Source organism: Saccoglossus kowalevskii, chromosome 12 (assembly GCF_978046115.1).
Source record: "Saccoglossus kowalevskii chromosome 12, keSacKowa6.1, whole genome shotgun sequence".
Lineage (NCBI taxonomy): Eukaryota > Metazoa > Hemichordata > Enteropneusta > Harrimaniidae > Saccoglossus > Saccoglossus kowalevskii.
In genome coordinates, this window is record NC_140652.1 from 22850775 (window position 1) to 22869814 (window position 19040).

Sequence of the window (19040 nt, forward strand, 5' to 3'; positions counted from 1 at the left end):
GTTATCGTCACTTGGGACTCCCGCGCGTGCGCACGTGACGACCCCTCCGCTTTAAATGACATGTTTACAATGATTAGTTGGCTTTTGTTATTAATTGATTATTGGGTTTTTCCAATGGGTTCAACTTTCACTCCGAGGTGAGATAACAGCCGCCACCACCATGATAGTAGCCGACTTGTGATATTCGTGAATGCCACGCCAGTGTTGTTGGGTCTGGAAATTCTAGGTATGGATTATATTCACAAAAAATATCAATAATTATTGCCGGCACCTAAAATATGAATTGTTTAATCTTTAGCGCACTCAGAAATCCATTATCTTGACATTTTGACAGTATCTTTAGTAACCCGTTGAATTTTGGTACAACATTTTGCACATTTTTTAAAATAAATCTAAAACAAATGGAATTACCTGCGTGTGTTAATGCGAAATTAGTCTGCGTTGATTTTTTTAAAGGTAACAAAACGCGATTATATTCTTCAAAGGGCTAAGAATAGACGCGTGGCCACACTTTTAACACATCTGTACATATATTGCTAAACTATTCCACGTGGCTCTGTACGTGATTGTCTATTTGAAATTTGTTGAACTATGAACCACAGAGTGTGTATATTTTGACCCGCCTTCGATTTAAAATAACATCCAGAGTAGCTATGCGGAAACAAACTAAAGTATTTTTTTTTCATTGAAAAAGGTTTGGGTAAAAATAATAATTATTGTTTTGGTTTTTGTGTATAAAGTTTTACTTTTCTTCACTCAATTTTAAGTTTTTGCCATTTTTGTAGTCGCGCCATAAAAGTTAGATGGTACAAAAAATGCTCGTAAAATACATCTTTTTTTAATCAGATTAGAAACCACTATTTTTTTATTCAGTTCTCTGGAACCTTATGCTCGAAAAAAAATAGGTGCACAAAAATAGGTGCATAGAACTTGTTGAAAAAAAAAAAACACCGACAAAAAAGAGAGGTTATTTAATTCTCAAAAAGTTAAGTTGCTGCTAAAATCGACTTAGGATACGTTCAGGGTATCCGGTGGCAAAATAAATCGTCCACAATTTTCGCAAAAACAATCCTAACGAACCCCGTTGGGTGGTGACACACTGGTATACTGTCATATATGAGTAAATGGGCTGATCGAGGTAGTGTCCTTACATTCCTCCCGGGGTTCCAAATGTGGGTGCGCGTGTGGCTAAACTCAGGTAACGTGGGTTACCAAAACAAGCCTTTGGAAAAAAGGTATATAAATATATAATGAAATATCAATGCCTTCTACCAGACTGATATTGAAATGAAATAATAAATGAATAAATTGAAAACTATTTCAAGTACATTGTATAGCGGAAAACCAACACAATACACAGGGGTCGAATGTGTTAGTAAGGTCTCACGTGACGCAAGACTGCATGAGATCACTGAAAAACAATGTATTGCTTCTGATTGAACCAGATCTATCCAGTTCTGCTTTAAAAATCGCGCATGGGTAGGCGCGAACGCAACAATGAAGCGCGCAAACTTCGAACCAATCACGGGCGATGGGTTTGTTGTTCCATTGTAGTAGGATGGAATAATGGAGCTTGTGGAATTACCGGGGTGCAACGCTCTGTGACAATCGGCGACCATTCACGATAACTGACAATCAGTTTGGTTGTTGTTGTTGTACTATTGCTGTAATACCAAGCATTTGCCCTGAAGCTGGGCGTCAAAAAGCAATGATGACACGAGCCTGACAGAGAAGGTGCTTGTGCGCCTCCTTTCAAACCCCCTTTTTGTAGTTTGGAGTGTTGCAGGGCACATATACGACGGAATGCCGCCTATGCCACCAGAGAGAGCGACGACTATTGAATTATGGACAGAACCACTGGAAGCTCCGCCCCAGCCCCGGGCAAAAGAAGATAATGTGCCAAAGCTGATTGATAACGGTCCGCAGAAAACACCACCTACCGCGGAGTCTGAAGATGGAGAGCCCCGTGATGTCACCACCAAGACGATATGGAAAAATGTTTTGGCGATAAGCGTTGCGTTTATGCTGTCTTACACGGCTTTCCAGTCCATTCAGAACTTGGAAAGTAGTTTGATAAGCGAGCAGAACTTAGGGACGTCGTCACTGAGTTGTGTATATGGCGTATTCATCTTATCGTGCAATGCAGCACCGTTCATTATCCACAACATCGGCACTAAATGGACGATCGTACTTGGTCTCATTGGAAATGTAATCTTTACCACCGTTCACTTCCATCCGCATCACTACACACTGATACCTACTTCGATTATGTTAGGGATACTTGCCGGGCCGTTATGGTCCGCGCAATGCACTCATCTCATCACCTGCGCCGTACGATACGCCAGCATGACAAACGAAACCATCGACGTGGTCATCTCACAATTCACCGGTATTTTCTACATGATGTATGGCATGACACAAATATTCGGCAATGTCATCTCCGCCGCTATTTTAGATCAACAACATCCCATAGAAAGCAACGAAACCATCTATTTAGAACGCACATGTGGGGCTTACGACTCCGGTATCAACGACATTGACAGCACCGTATTACCATCACAGCACTCTCAGAATATCCTATTCGCTGTTTATGTCGTTTTTGGACTGGTAGCCGTGTTGGTTACTATCCCGATGGACACGTTAGATTGGATCCGAGGCGGTAAGCGTTGGGCAGAAGGCGAGGTTGTGAATATGTCGATAGGATGTATGTGCATGTCTACCATCCAGATGCTGCGGAATCCTAATGTATTGTTATTGGTGTCGTTTTTAGTTTATTGTGGAATGGAACAAGCTTTTCTGTTCGGAGATTTCACCCTGGTAAGTTGTTATTAATGTATATATGTGACTGCATGGTGATGATCAATTGTTAGAAATTATTCTTCGCGAACCTCGAAATGTTCTTTTGAATCCAGTTGAAAGAAAATTCCCCGAATCGTGTGGGTGCTTTGGCACCGTGTGGGTCGACTCGAGTTAATAGATATTATTATACATCTGTCTCCGTAACGCCATAAATAGTTACGACTGGGTAGTTTCATTCTACCATATTAGAAAACGCGAATTCCAAATATGGAACGATTACGCGCGTATGCGTCCTCTAATAATAAAAACAAATATGGCTGCCCCATCCAGGGTTTGACCGGACCCAACACAAAGAAGTTCGCTAAATCTGTTGTAAACGTTTTGGATTTCTGCATTTCCATGATGTATTCCTAGGATGAAAAGATGTTTAATAATAAGGTTATTACGAGGATACTGCAAAATATGCACTCAGACAGTATAGCTGCGTGTCGATATTCCCATTGTACTGTCTTCATCCATACTTTACAGTACTCTCGTAATAATCTCATTGTATATGTTTTGTGTATAGTGTATTACCATGTATATGGTGTCATTTCTGTGCTCAGCTTCTATTGCGAACGTTGACATTAAGCCGGGTAATTCGCAGCAGCATAAACATTCTTTCACAAACGTACTAGCCCCTCCTTCACAGTTACGTTGTAGTTGTAATCTCGGGGAACCCCACTTTTTAATGAGAAGTAAAATTACTGTAATGATATTTAACATTAAGATAATAAAAACATGCATATACACGTATTATTAAAGAGGCAATGTGGACAACATTATTATTTAGGGCATTTAATTTTTTTAATTTTTCAATACTGCTTACATTAGAGTGTGATTTTTTTCTAAAATAAAACCTTTGCTTGTAAGTTTGGGAACACTTTAGCAACCGGATACTAGTAACTATATGTTTTGGTTATTTTAAATAAACAATGCAAATATTTTTTTTTGAATATGAATCTTGATTAACGTATCAACGTTAATGAAGATTCATATTCAATAATATTATCCAAACTTCACATTATCTTTCCCAACATGTGAAGATACACTACACAGACTAGCATAGCGATTATACAGATTTACTGTTTCCGCTTTTCTAATTTACTCATTTTTTTTTTTACTTCAGTCTTACGTTAGCTGTACAATCGGTGTCGAGTCCGTTGGGTTTGTAATGATCTGTTATGGTGCTTCTGACTCAGCCTGCGCGTTTCTTGCCGGACGTCTATCCAAATACTGTGGCAAGAACATTCTACTCGCGGTTGCTGGAGTCGTTAGTTTCGTTTTAATGACAGTGTTGTTGACCTGGGAACCGTCACCCGAAGATGTTGTCATCTTTTTCGTCATTACCGGTGGTTGGGGATTGGCTGATGGCATCTGGCAGACACAGTTAAGTAGTAAGTTGATTTTTAATGCTTCTTTCTTTTCAATATTGCCTGTGTGCTGACCTTTTACGACAAGGTTAATTATTCGGATTTATTTTGAAATCGCACTGTGCTTGGTGCGTGACCAAAATACAAAATGAACGTGGTGTGGCGCTTTTCACTTAGCTGTTAAAGAGCGCCACCACACGACGTCTCGTTTGGTCTGGATGCGTTATCCTTTTTTCTTGATCATCGGAGTAGCGATCAGAAGGAAATGTGGTACACAATCTAAAAAGTGTCTAAATCTGTTCTGAAGGGTTAAGATACCTGTCATTGACAAGGTAGCTAAACGGAACCGACCGGAATGTATCGCCATTAGCCATATATCATCGGAAAATCAAGACAGAAGACAACATACGATGGTTACTGTGGTACTGGAGCAGGAGAACGTCGTTGCCATGGTAATAACGTCCTCATAGCCTGCTGAATGATTGTGTGTTTACTTCCGCATCGTATGGTGAATAGGAACAACACAATAATGTCTGACTGTGGCCTGGTCCTAATACCATTAACATCACAAGGAGTGTACCATATTCACCCGACTGCAAGTTTTGTATTCTGATATAATTGTTTTGTTTTCAGTTGATTAATCACACTTTTTCATTTTTTTTTACAATAATTATTATTCAGTACAATTTGCATGATTTTATCACTGATTCACATTCTCACAAGGTTTACCATTTCGTTTGAGTGGTGATATCACAGGGAGCCCAGAAACTATGATCAACTGTACGCACTCCCTATGAGCGGGGGGAGGAGGGTATCGGCTGGTATCTAGTGTAAGAAATGGACAAGGGATGAAGGCTCCAGCCAGCTAACATTTTTTAAACTCGAAAAAACAGACGAAAAGAATGAAAAATTAAATCTAAAAAAAATACCAGGTTGAAGAATATTAGTTGCTCCTTCAAATTTCGCCAAAGCCTTACCTACATTTTACCGATATCTGCAGAATAAATCAAGAAAACTACACAAATTTACTCCATTTAGGAATTCCTAACAGTTTGCCCGAACGCATGGCACAGTTGGAGGCGTGGCCAGTTCAGCATTTGTCAACAACCAATCACAAGACTGGTTACGAACCACATCGAGGTCACGACTCGGTTAGCCTTGCTCAACTGGTTCGTAACCAGTCTTGTGATTGGTTGTTGACAAATGCTGAACAGGCCACGTCTCCAACTGTGCCGTGTGTTCGGGCAAACCGTTAGGAATTCCTAAATCGAGTAAATTTGTGTAGTTTTCTTGATTTATTCTGCAGATATCGGTAGTAAGGCTTTGGCGAAATTCGAAGGAGCAACTAATATTCTTCAACCTGGTATTTTTTTAGATTTTATTTTTTAATTCTGTTCGTCTATTTTTTCGAGTTTAAAAACGGTGAGCTGGCTGGAGCCTTCATCCCTTGTCTATTTCTTACACTAGATACGAGCCGATACCCCCCCCCCCCGCTCATAGGGAGTGCGTACAGTTGATCATAGTTCCTGGGCTCCCTGTGGTGATATATGCAATTATCAGTTTTAAAAGTCGTCATCAATACTACCTTATCTATGGAGTGATGTCACTAGTTTCATGGTTTGTTGAATATTCATACATTCCTTATAAGGTGCGATGGTCGTCGTGCTCGACATGGGTTCCGTGCGACGTACAGTGAATCTATTTATTATTCACTGATTTTTAATTTCGCTATTTTCGCTGATAAATAAAATCTGCTAACTGAAATCTACGTGAACATGTAAAATAACAATAAAACTCACTGTTTCATTGAAAAATTCGTGAAAAAACAATGAATGTGTTAACATTAAAATAGTGAAATTAAATGTCAATGAAAATAAATGATTTTACTATCACACGTCAAATATATCGTGTGTTTGTTTACACAAATTTGAAACGCAAACAAACACCGTATTTGACGCGCGTTGTATAGTACGCCACACTGGACCTATAAGCACACTCGACTCAGCGACGACTGTCACTGGCAGATCCAGAAATTCGGTTAGGGGGGCGCGCCTCCCCCTGAATCCGCGCGTCACTGTGGCGTTTTAATTATTCATGAAATCTGACACAGTACTATCTCCGTTACAGCTATTCTCGGTGATCTGTTCGGAGAGCAGTTGGAAGCTATCTTCGCTCTTGGAAAGATGTTACAAGCTTTAGGGTTCACCGTCACCTTCGCCTACAGTGGATTGCTTCCAGTATTCGCCAAAATCTACATCCTTGGCACCGTTTTATTCGTCTCTCTGCTTGGTTACGTGATTTTAGAACTCAGATTGCGTGGCAAGAGTCAACCTTGTGGTCGCCGTGCAGTGTTGGAAGATGGCTATGATATTACGCAAATTTAAAGAAAGCCGCAATGTTTTTTTTTTATTTTGTTTTGTGTGTAAAGGTAAACATCAGGGAAAGTTAAAATTAGTGAATAAAGTGCGGTCGGATTTATAAAAAGAAAAGATTTTTGTTTATTTGTTTCTGTTGGTACCATGACAACTATCATAAAATAGCACAATTTTGACGTTCTCTCAATACAGATCAGTTGCGATAATTGATTAATAATTATCAGTCAGACCTTTCTGACAGTTCTAAAGTTATTATTTGAAATTTGGTGCAAACTGAGAGCAGACTTCTCAAGGTAGAGTGAACCAATTGAGTATTGGTCACCAAATCCGGGAGGAGAATAACGCACTAGAGAGGAGCACTTGTAGCTAAGGTGTTTATTGCTCAACTGTTAGGCATGGAACTGAGTCTAAATACTCACGAGATGTTCCATACAATGTATCAATATCATTATGCAAATAAGTAAACTAAACGTCATAGCCTCAAATCATTACATTTGGTAATGGTGTAACACGACCAACTTTAATTTCAATTCAAAATGGCCGCCAGAGCCGGTCTGTTTCTATTGAAATAAGTTAGTCACATCCACTTTACCCAAAGACACAATACAATATGTTTATCTTTCAATATTTTTGATCGTGTTTAAATAATTTTATTTGATATTACAGCTCGGTAACAACATTCTGTTATAATTTATGGTAAACTAAAATAATGTTTTGGCTGCAAACACACAGTATTTATTCGATGAAATATACATATTATGGCGTTTACATAAACCTGGGACGCATGCGAATGACAATATTTCGCCGAACCAATGTGCTCACTGCCCGACAAAGCGCGTTTTTTTATTGTGATGCAATGGAGATTGAAAAATAATCAAAATTAGGACAAAATTTAGTGTATTTAGGTCCACGTTATCCCGGGCCATCATCAGCCCACTCTAATCTAAGAATAACCCACAATCGAAAAAAAATCAGCACGACTATATATGAGACAAACGTTGTTGCACGGTTATTAAACATTTCCCATTAAATGCTATCATCATTTCAATCTGTTGAAAGCATGAATGTAGATAATTGCCGCAAGTGTGATTATGTAAATAAACGCAGTTACTGAAAAGCTTACCAAGTGTTCGGAATGACCACGACGGAAAATACGAAAGCCGTTTATCTTAGCCTTCAATAAACTTTTAATTTATTTGTTTGTAACAAATACGACCTGATCCGATATACACGTATCGCCGATCGTCAAATGCTTCGTCTATTTGTCACACAACATTCGAATACACACTATGGAATGCACACTTAATCTGTATTGATTTTTGCAACTTAAAATAAAGGCGCCACCACAGTATATTATCACTCGGGTTGATACTACTTTATGTTGACGCCCGCCGTGTTGCAAACGGAAAGCACCGCCATGTAGCCGAGGAATTGTATTATTAGTACAGAATAGTGCACAAACAGCAATAGGTGATTTTCCGTACAATTCTCGCGTTTCACAATACACTGCGCCACCTACCGGGCTGTAGAGAGAGGCATATGATACGCAAAGCATCATGGGAAATTGTCGACATCTTTATTCTGAAGTTTTACCGCGCGTATTTGATATCGTCAATTTGTTTTTCATATAATAATTCAGTTTATTGCCATGGTCTTCCTTTGCGAATCCTCGGAATGCTATTCACATACATCGAAGCTTCGAAACCTTGACAAATATCCTTGGATGAAGGGTATTAGGTGGGTAAAATGGCCGCAAGAAAAAAACGCAATTGCAAGGTGGAAACATTTGATTAGACGTGGCGGAAAAAGTAAAGATGAAAACATAGTGGATATTCTGAATATTTCTAGACGGTCGAGACTTTGTTCCCGACATTTTGATGAAGATGAGATCGATATGTGGGGAAATGCGTCCGGTGATCCCAAATACTTTGCATGGAACAACTGGGGGAAACCTGTAAATCAAAGGCCATTGAATAAACATCAAGCTGCTAGGCAACCACGGCCATCAATTTTACAGGTGTGTAAGAACGTCCCAAATGAATTGGTACCGACTGTTGGCAAAGAGTTGGAGGTTGCAATAAAGCAGAAACCTGATATTGGACGTAAGTTGTATTTTTTTGTTGACTTTAAACGTACATGTCGTTCGATGCCCGTAAATCAAATTAGTTGATGTATAGTTAGTTTGGCTAATGTCGAGTATGTGTATATGATATGATACGTGGTCCCCAAACACTGAATCCCAGAGCGTTTTCGTTATATTCTAAAGGATTGTGTTTTTTACGATCAACTAATTTCACACAGAAATATGGTAGCTGCTTGTGATCAGGCAGTATTCGTATTTATAATTGTGCATCCAAACGTTTGTGACTGTACATTTGAAGTGAACAATTTACTGAATATCAAACTGTCTTCATTATTTTTATATAGGTTTGCAGCTTAACGTTTGTCCATTTGTTGAGACACCACAACCACTGGATCATGATTACCTCCATACTGCATCTCCTATTTTGGTTAACATAAGTACACAAACCACAATGACCATGGATGACATAAATGTTCTAGAAAGTACAGCTAAACCACCATCTTCAAAAAAACCAGGACAAGGTGTAGTCAACTGTGCAACTGAGACTGATGAGAGAGTAAATTTCTATACAGGATTGCACTCAAAGTCTATTCTTCAGGGTGAGACATTCACAATATCAAATTCATTCATATTAAAACATTTTGTAAATTTTATTTTTTTCAAAATTTTTATTGTTGTAATTGTGTATATGTGTTATTGCTTGTGTTGCTATACTACTGGTTTATTATTATTGTACAGTTTTAATATATAGTTTCCGTGGTGACAATACATAGTTTAAGGTAATGTTTTCAGTACTGCATTGTTTATTTTGTTCATATGCTATATTTTTATTTTTTTTTAATTTTTTTTTGTAGGTGTTTATGACTCAATTAGTGGTGGTGTTGATCAACTAAAGTACTGGAGAGGTGCAGAGAGTACTGCTGATCATCATAACAGTGGGCGACAAAGACCAGGAAGGCAACATCAGTTGCCACATTATTATCAATTTCTTATGTGCTTAATTAGACTACGTCTAAATTTACCACTTCTCCTCCTAGCGGATTTGTTCGATGTAAGCTGCTCAACTGTATCAAGAATAACAATCACATGGATCTCCTACATGTACCAGACTTTAGTGCCAGCATTACTTGTCTGGCCATCACAAGCAAATATTCAAGGATGGATGCCACTGGACTTTAAAAAGTCGTTCCCCAATACCCGTGTTGTAATTGACTGTTCTGAATTTTTTATTGATCGGCCAAGAAACAAAGATGAACAATATAAAACTTACTCACAATATAAAAGTCACAATACATACAAAGTTTTGTTTGGGGTTTCACCTTTTGGTGCATTCACATTTGTAAGTGACCTGTGGTCAGGAAATGTTTCTGACAAGTATCTTACAGAACAAAGTGGACTGATAGAAAAGCTGGATGATGGAGATGCTGTGATGGCTGATAGAGGCTTCCATATAGAAGATTTACTTTTAAAAAAAAATGCTGCTCTCATTGCTCCTCCATTCACCAGAAAATGGCTTAATGGGAAGGGTAAAAGACTTAATGTTAATGAAATTAGACGAACAAGAAAAATAGCACGCCTTAGGATTCATGTCGAAAGAGCAATCCAACGTGTTAAATGTTGGAGGATCTTGAAACACCAAATTCCATCTTCTTTACAGGATTGTGCATCAATGATTGTTAAACTTGTTGCAGCATTCTGCAATCTCAAAGGACCCTTATTTTATTCTAAAAACGAACAAGCATTGAAAATGTCTAAAGTTGTACCCAAAAAGGCAGTTAAGCGTAAACACAGTTGCTGATGCTTGAATGCAAATGTATATCTTTACAGCACGTTTGTATGCAAATGTACCATTACAGAAAAAAAAGTCTTCTTCACTTGTACTAAATATGTATTTCAGTAATGATTTTCTAGTCCAGTTTTTATTATTATCTGGATTTCTGATTAGTTTTTTGTTCTTTCATATTGTTTGACTGAATTCAGACTTATCAATTTTTTTTTCTGCCATGGTCCAATCTGATTAAAATTGCATGTTTTTCCTGTGTGGGAGTCATTGTATTGTCACACATATTGATCCTAGATTGTGATTGGTTAGCAATCACGTAATTCAGATGATGTGAATATGTTCACATGATTAATGACCATGAATGATGCACCGTTAACAAATTCGTTGTTACTGTTACCATACTTTTAAATGCCAATTTTTAGAATAAATTATCATACTAAATAGGTAAACAACACTAGTTTTTATAGTTGGTAAATGTGTACATAATTTTAGCAGCAGGCAAGCTAAATGTTGAAATAAGTTTTTTTTTTTTTTATATAATTTGAATGCCAAACTTACAACGTAGGATTTCATACCATTGGCTGTACGTGTTGTATCATTCTGGAGTATGTGACCAGCCAGTCAAGGTAGCAGATACATGAGTAGCACACCAAGAGATACATACTAAATACTATAAAATATTTTTTTTTAAAAGAAATGTACAGATTTCCATTGTGATTTTTTTGTAACAATTTATTCATGTCAGTAAACATACATTATTCATCTGTCATCTTACTTGCATTGAATAAAAACACCACAATAAATATTGAGTGTTAAGTGTGTGAAAATATAGGTAATCATACAAGTTGGAGTAGGTTTACAACATGTAACAACTAAAAGTTTGACGAACAATATAGGTAGGTAGGTCCACGCACAAAATAGTTTTGTACTGTTTGCTCCTCCCACATGAAATCTTGATAATAATTTACAAACCTTTTGATAAAAAAGCAGTATCTGATACTATCTGTATAATTCATAATTATGGTGAAATGTACAGAAAATTTTGCAAAATGTGTAAAAATTTGCACTGAATTTTAAGCGGGAATAATATATGGCGGTCAAAGTGATTTTCATAGCAATGGCAGTACAGCAGTATTAAAAACAAGTTCTGCTTTACTCTGTAACAGTTCCCATCTGTCCACATCAAAGTATACAGGTATTTTTTGTATTCCTTTACGTGTGTACACAACTAAATCACAAGATGCTATACCTGTCACACCTAACTGGAATTGTATCTGGCTGTACCATGGGGAAGTCTGCTTTAAATGCAAAGTTTCATCAACTAGTTCTAAATGATATTTGGGATCTATGCAAGGTATTTTCTCAACAGCAATATTTTTGTGCTTAAAAGAACATTTAATTTCAATTAGTTTTGGTTCATGGCATGAACAATTAACAGTGCCATCAGGTGATGGGAGATAAATGGTTTATTTTTCATTACTATTAGTCCACACTCATTAACTTCAAATTTGTTGTGTTTCTTAACCTCACTAATTGAGTATAATTGCCTTGCAACCGGCTCATTTTCTTTACCAAAAGTTACAGCACTGTTTTCAATAGGTTTTGCAGTTCCCAAAATCTTACTGACTAATGTTTCACACTTGTGAACATCTCTCACTGATCTCACCAAGTCAGCAATGCTTGCTGTTATACGTCCCTTTCTGGCTTCATACCATGCAGGATCAAATTGAAGAAGGTGTTTTAGAATTTCTACATGCTGCTCTGTTGTATTTTGGGTTAAGTAATCTAAAAACATCATGTTACTTCCTGAAGATCTGTAAGTTGTATAAATCTCTTGCATCGTCGGCACATTAGTCTCAGGCAATAGTTGTGGATCTTTCACTAACTTCAGAAATAATGCACCGGGATGAGATTCTTCACATACCTGGAAAAAATGTAGTCATATTTACTATCCATATTTGAGTGAATAAGGGAGAGGGGACTTGTTTTCTTTTCCCTTTTGTTTTATTGCCTAAAATAAAGTGGTGGGTAAAGAGTTGTCTAACAATATGACAGAAAAGGAAATTGTACTTATCTATATACAAACAAAGTTTCTTATGTTATGATGGGGCACTGGTAAATAGATATTTTTGGCAATCTGTTTTCAGAGTATACAGCGGAGCTATATCAGCCGACAGGCTGTTAGTTCATGAAATATGTTGCCACCATGTTGGGGAAGAAAGTAAAATTTACAATATGTACATCCATTTTCCCCAAGTGCCCCTCCCCATTATTAAAATGGTTACCCCTTAAGAAAATCAGCACCTCACCCTTTTTAAATGCTCTTGAATCCTGAGAATGTCTGTATTGTTCACTGTTCTCAGTGGTCTGTAGTTCTTAGGTTGGGGACCAGGTTTCCTTGGTGTTGTTTTATCTCTGCGATAATCTAGGTCTTCCACCTTAACTGGTATGGATGTTTTGCGGGGCTTAGTCCACACACAAGTCTCATCGGTACTTACTGCAGTTCCCCTGTCAGTCTGCCTGTCTACGTATTCAGCTACTGCAAATAGTAGAGCAGCTGTGTGCTTGCAAGAACCATCATCACTAATAGAAAAATATAAAATATTTTAATGGAGGAACCAATAAACAAATATTTTACCATATAACCATAATTTATTTTAGTTTGTATAGTTAAAAACTGGGGACTAGAGAAAATGGATGGCATGCACTATACTTGTTCTAAGATGTGGGAAGGAGTGATTAAAACTTTAAAGCATTCTTTAATACTAAAATATACTGTTATTTACAACTTTATATTTACATGCTAATTTTTGTAAACAATGTAGATATTTTCAAATTAATTATGTTTGCGTCAGTACATTAATATCAACAAAACACTACATGTAGCTTCTTAAAGATATGAATGTTTGAACTACATAGTACATGTAAGATAATTATAACAATTACTGGTTTGGTAACACTTACGCTGCAACACAGCCACAACCGGCGGACATAACTTCAGCATCTGATGAAAGAAGTAGCCAAGTTGCGTACCGCTGAGCAGTTTGGCGTTGTTCCGGTTTCACCTCAGCTTTGACATAGACGTGATCTATGTGCCCAGACACCTTTCCTAAAAGAACGTCCTCTACATGGTTATCCTTAAACATAAGATACCCATCGTCGTGTTTATATTTTGTCAGTCGTTCCGGTGTCCACTCGCAGTTTTTTATTAAATACGCAAACACGTCACCAAGCGCAACTTTCGGGAGACAATGAAGTGTTCGTGTCCACACCACTTGTTTACCATTCAGGTCAACAGCAACAGTCCCGTCATCATTTAACACCCGCCGGCGTTTCCTCTCTGATTCATCATGATCACAGTCTTCAATAACATCGTATATACCGCTTGCTTTTTGTGCCAATTCAACCAACTCATTTTTCTTCTTCCCAGCACATGGTATACGACGATCAGTTAAATATTTTTTTAAATCGGGGACTCGCAGACGACTAAAGTCACAGAAGACCGCCATACAAATAAGCCTCTCAACGTTCTCCGCTGGTGGCGCCATTATTGCGATGTCGACACCGGAAGTGAGAAATGCGTCTTTCCAGGTTATCCGCCGAGGGCGCACTTTATTGTGAAACGCGAGAATTGTGAGATCTCGCGAGATGCATGAAAGACGCGCGTCGAAAGTCTGCCGCAAAAATCGAACGATTTGATTTTGAACTAGTGCTTAAATGTCAGATTTTTCGGAAGCACGAGATTGTAATGTAAATTTCATTCATTAATGTTGTACGATGACACTTTCTCCGAGTCCCATGTTGACTACGTTCCGGCCCGTTTACTTACTGTTAGTGTCTGACAATGCGACCAAGTAAACGTAAGAATAGTAAAACAAAAGAGCAACCTAAAAATCAGTTGCCCCATGCCAAGAGAGCCGCAGAACCAAAACAGTTTGTCAGCCGTCGCCGTCCACAGCAGCGATATGATTTTACACATCGAAATTGAGAATCGCTGGTGTAGACAATATGCATAGAAATGAACACTAAATACATCTATCCCGGCCAGCAATCGAATCATCAATCTTCATGAGTGATGTAACTGGTATTTCCATCTATTTGCTTCTATTCCCACTATCCTACAACGCTCAAGGGAGTGTTGTCAAATTCGCGCGTGTGCGTATTTTCGTACAGTGGCGTAAACATTGCTAGAGTCAAAGACGCGCTGAACAGAAAGTCTATCCAGGACTAGTACCATTGTCATTTTTTGGAGAGTAGACGACGATTTATACAGGGGACGCCCCTGTAAGAAATTGTTAAAATCGCCCGATTGGCATATCAAAATCCTGTATTGAAACAGAACATATTCTGTATTCACTAAAAAAACAATGTTGTTACATTTCTAGACTTACAACGAACTCGAAACAAAAGAAACAGTCCGATCCCAACAACCTGCGTCCTTGAAAATAGAGTCTTATCGCCCTTGCGTTTCCGATGCCAAAAACGACCGATTTATTCATTAACCCCAATTTCTTCGTCTGGGGGCGCACTCCATGTTCTGAGTTCTGGGTTCTGAGGTCCTGAGTTCTGAGGTTCTGAGTTCTGAAAAGTCAACTTCACCAGTTTGCCCGTGGTTTGCCAAAAACAGTGAGTTACAGCCACGCAGAGGTTGGCTCGATCAGCTCGGGGTTCCGTTAGCACGCCACCAAACGACAACCTCAGGCGATTCTGCACTTGGTGAATGGCATGGACGCTTGAAGCCCTCAAACCAGCAAAAGACAACTGAAAAACATCGACGGCAAGCGCTAATGGGAATGAAATTGCATGGATATCAGACTACTATAATAGGCTGAGCATGGATTACGGCGGTGGTTTTTAGTGCTGATAACAAAAAAATAATAGCTCCACAGTGGGAGTAAGTGCCGAAATGGTCCGATCTTAAAACGTTTGATTCCATTCTCATTTACTGACCCATCAAATGCGGTGAGCAATAATATATTTTATAATAATTCAGTCGATAAATTAATTTTGCCATGAAACCCATGATTCATTTACATGTACTCTAGAGACAGCGCCACCAATCAATAAATATCACATCAATGAACGACACTGTCTTAACCGAAATGGTCTGAGAATAAAATTGCACGTAACACTCGGAACAAATGGACATACTACACCAGCGGTTCCATTTTCACGTAGAAGATTTTTTTTGACAGCATCACATTCTGTGAAATCACAAATAATTTCAATTTCAATCCGAAATTGAAATACTGTTATATTTTTTTGTCCCTCGAAATTCCTGGTTAAAAATTCAGAATAGGAAAAGTGGCATTTCTTTTTTTGTAAACTTATAATTGTTGAAGGTTATTGCATTGGAATATGGTAGTGTCGCTCATAGTAATATTATATAATACCGTCTACTCCCCGATTCATTGGCTTTCAAAAAGGGGTGTTTTTTCATTCGAATTTTTCTCCCAGTTTTAATATAAAGCGGGATGTTTTTCGAGCAGTTCTTAAAAGGGCGATGGTCGTTGTGCCGCGCATGTGCGACATTTGTGTTGATAAACACCGATTTCCCACAATCCAATGCACTCTTCTAATGAATCACGACTACGAGTTTTGAATTTGGCGTGACTTGCGCTAATTACTAACAGCGACTTTCTCGATACGGAAGAATATACCTAGTTAAAAAATACCTAGTTAAAGCATGGTAACTCCTCATTTTGTACTCGTTGGTGTGCGCAACAGTCAAAGTCGCCGTGTTTGTTTATATGAAACCCACATCTCGCGCATGCGTGGCGTAATTCATTGAGATATCCATATATAACACTCGTCACATGTTGCATACATGAACTGCATGATTCATTAGGATATCTATATATGGCACTCGTCACATGTTGCATAATAGAACTGCATAATTCATTAGTATATCCATATATGGCACTCGTCACATGTTGCATAAATTAACTGCATAGTTCATTAGTATATCCATATGCCATTTATGCAAGATGTGATGAATGCCATAATTCATTGAGATATCCATATATGACACTCGTCACATGTTGCATACATGAACTGCATAATTCATTAGGATATCCATATATGGCACTCGTCACATCTTGCATACATGAATTGCATAATTCATTAGGATATCCATATATGGCACTCGTCACATGTTGCATACATGAACTGCATAATTCATTAGGATATCCATTTATGGAATTTATCACATGTTGCATACATGAACTGCATAATTCATTAGGATATCCATATATGGCACTCGTCACATCTTGCATACATGAACTGCATGATTCATTAGGATATCCATATACGGCACTCGTCACATGTTGCATAATAGAACTGCATAATTCATTAGTATATCCATATATGGCACTCGTCACATGTTGCATAAATTAACCGCATAATTCATTAGTGTTGAGGGACGGTGATGAAACCCACATCTCGCGCATGCGTGGCGTAATTCATTGAGATATCCATATATAACACTCGTCACATGTTGCATACATGAACTGCATGATTCATTAGGATATCTATATATGGCACTCGTCACATGTTGCATAATAGAACTGCATAATTCATTAGTATATCCATATATGGCACTCGTCACATGTTGCATAAATTAACTGCATAGTTCATTAGTATATCCATATATGGCATTCATCACATCTTGCATAAATGAATGGCATAATTCATTGAGATATCTATATATGGCATTCGTCACATCTTGCATACATGAACTGCATAATTCATTAGGATATCCATATATGGCACTCGTCACATGTTGCATACATGAACTGCATGATTCATTAGGATATCCATATATGGCACTCGTCACATCTTGCATACATGAACTGCATAATTCATTAGGATATCCATATACGGCACTCGTCACATGTTGCATAAATTAACCGCATAATTCATTAGTATATCCATATATGGCACTCGTCACATGTTGCATAAATTAACCGCATATTTCATTAATATATCCATATATGGCACTCGTCACATGTTGCATAAATTAACCGCATAATTCATTAGTATATCCATATATGGCACTCGTCACATGTTGCATAAATTAACCGCATAATTCATTAGTATATCCATATATGGCACTCGTCACATGTTGCATAAATTAACCGCATAATTCATTAGTATATCCATATATGACATTCATCACATCTTGCATAAATGAATGACATAATTCATTGAGATATCCATATATGGCACTCGTCACATGTTGCATACATGAACTGCATAATTCATTAGGATATCCATATATGGCACTCGTCACATGTTGTATACATGAACTGCATGACTCATTAGGATATCCATATATGGCACTCGTCACATCTTGCATACATGAACGACATAATTCATTAGTATATCCATATATGGCATTCATCACATCTTGCATAAATGAATGACATAATTCATTGAGATATCCATATATGGCACTCGTCACATGTTGCATACATGAACTGCATAATTCATTAGGATATCCATATATGGCACTCGTCACATGTTGTATACATGAACTGCATGACTCATTAGGATATCCATATATGGCACTCGTCACATGTTGCATACATGAACTGCATAATTCATTAGGATATCCATATATGGCATTCATCACATCTTGCATACAGGAACTGCATAATTCATTAAGATATTCATATATGGCACTCGTCACATCTTGCATACATGAACTGCATAATTCATTAGGATATCCATATATGGCATTTGTCACATGTTGCATACATGAACTACACAAGTCATTAAGATATTCATATATGGCACTCGTCACATGTTGCATACATGAACTGCATAATTCATTAGGATATCCAAATATATCCCCCCTTTGTTAACACTAATTGAGTTTGTTTATATCCAGAAACCTTGTGTATTCATTAAGGTAGCGAGAGGGGAAAAACTAGAAAAAAAAACTTTTTTCTAAAAATCCCGGATTATGCAATCTTATATTGTGTACTTTCTTTATCTTTGGTCCGAATTTACAGTGCGCGATGCATTTGTTGAGTAATTTCAATTTATTCCCGGAAACTTAGTTGTAGGTGAACATGTCCTTCCTGCATTTACATATCATGTTGAATGACAGACTGAAGACAAAGGATTTAATTTGCATACTGATTTGTTGACCATCCAGCTTTATTATATACTGTGTAATCTATAAGAAGTGTCCGTTACGCGATCGAAGCACAGATAAACATAACGCTATCGTATTCAAGCTTTTCTCGGTGTTTTAATAACCTAATATAGCCTAATATGGCCGCCGACAAATGTCCGACACCGTTAAAAGATATCTAAATGAAAATGACCTGGGCTCATATTACAGTCAGCCCACAGAGTGGAATCAAAAATGTAACTCCGTGACTGACATTTTTCCTGCGTCAAAAAAGAGTGGACATTCTTTTGATGTGAATTGTAAGCCGGTGATCGCGGCTCGTGGCATTGGAAAGGGTAGTCGCACAATGCGTAAATTTAGTAGCTATATGGGATTACCGACTTCTCTATTATATCTGGAACCACATTCAGAGAAAACACTCGGAAAGTTTTAGACGTTGCTAAAAGAC

The 19040-nt window shown here is 37.8% G+C and overlaps 2 protein-coding genes across 2 annotated transcripts; both read left to right on the forward strand.

The window, feature by feature from the left end:
* Positions 1 to 1803: 1803 nt before the first annotated feature.
* Positions 1804 to 6595, forward strand: LOC100377695 (N-acetylglucosamine transporter UNC93A-like). Its single transcript, XM_085505971.1, has 3 exons — positions 1804 to 2817; positions 3968 to 4235; positions 6339 to 6595. Exons 1-3 carry the CDS (start codon positions 1804 to 1806, stop codon positions 6593 to 6595), a joined length of 1539 nt encoding a protein of 512 aa, XP_085362097.1.
* Positions 6596 to 8150: 1555 nt separating this feature from the next.
* On the forward strand, positions 8151 to 10481 carry LOC146735639 (uncharacterized). The gene is made up of 3 exons (XM_085506188.1): positions 8151 to 8688; positions 9014 to 9268; positions 9524 to 10481. Exons 1-3 carry the CDS (start codon positions 8235 to 8237, stop codon positions 10465 to 10467), a joined length of 1653 nt encoding a protein of 550 aa, XP_085362314.1. The 5' UTR covers positions 8151 to 8234; the 3' UTR covers positions 10468 to 10481.
* The last annotated feature ends 8559 nt before the right edge of the window (positions 10482 to 19040 follow it).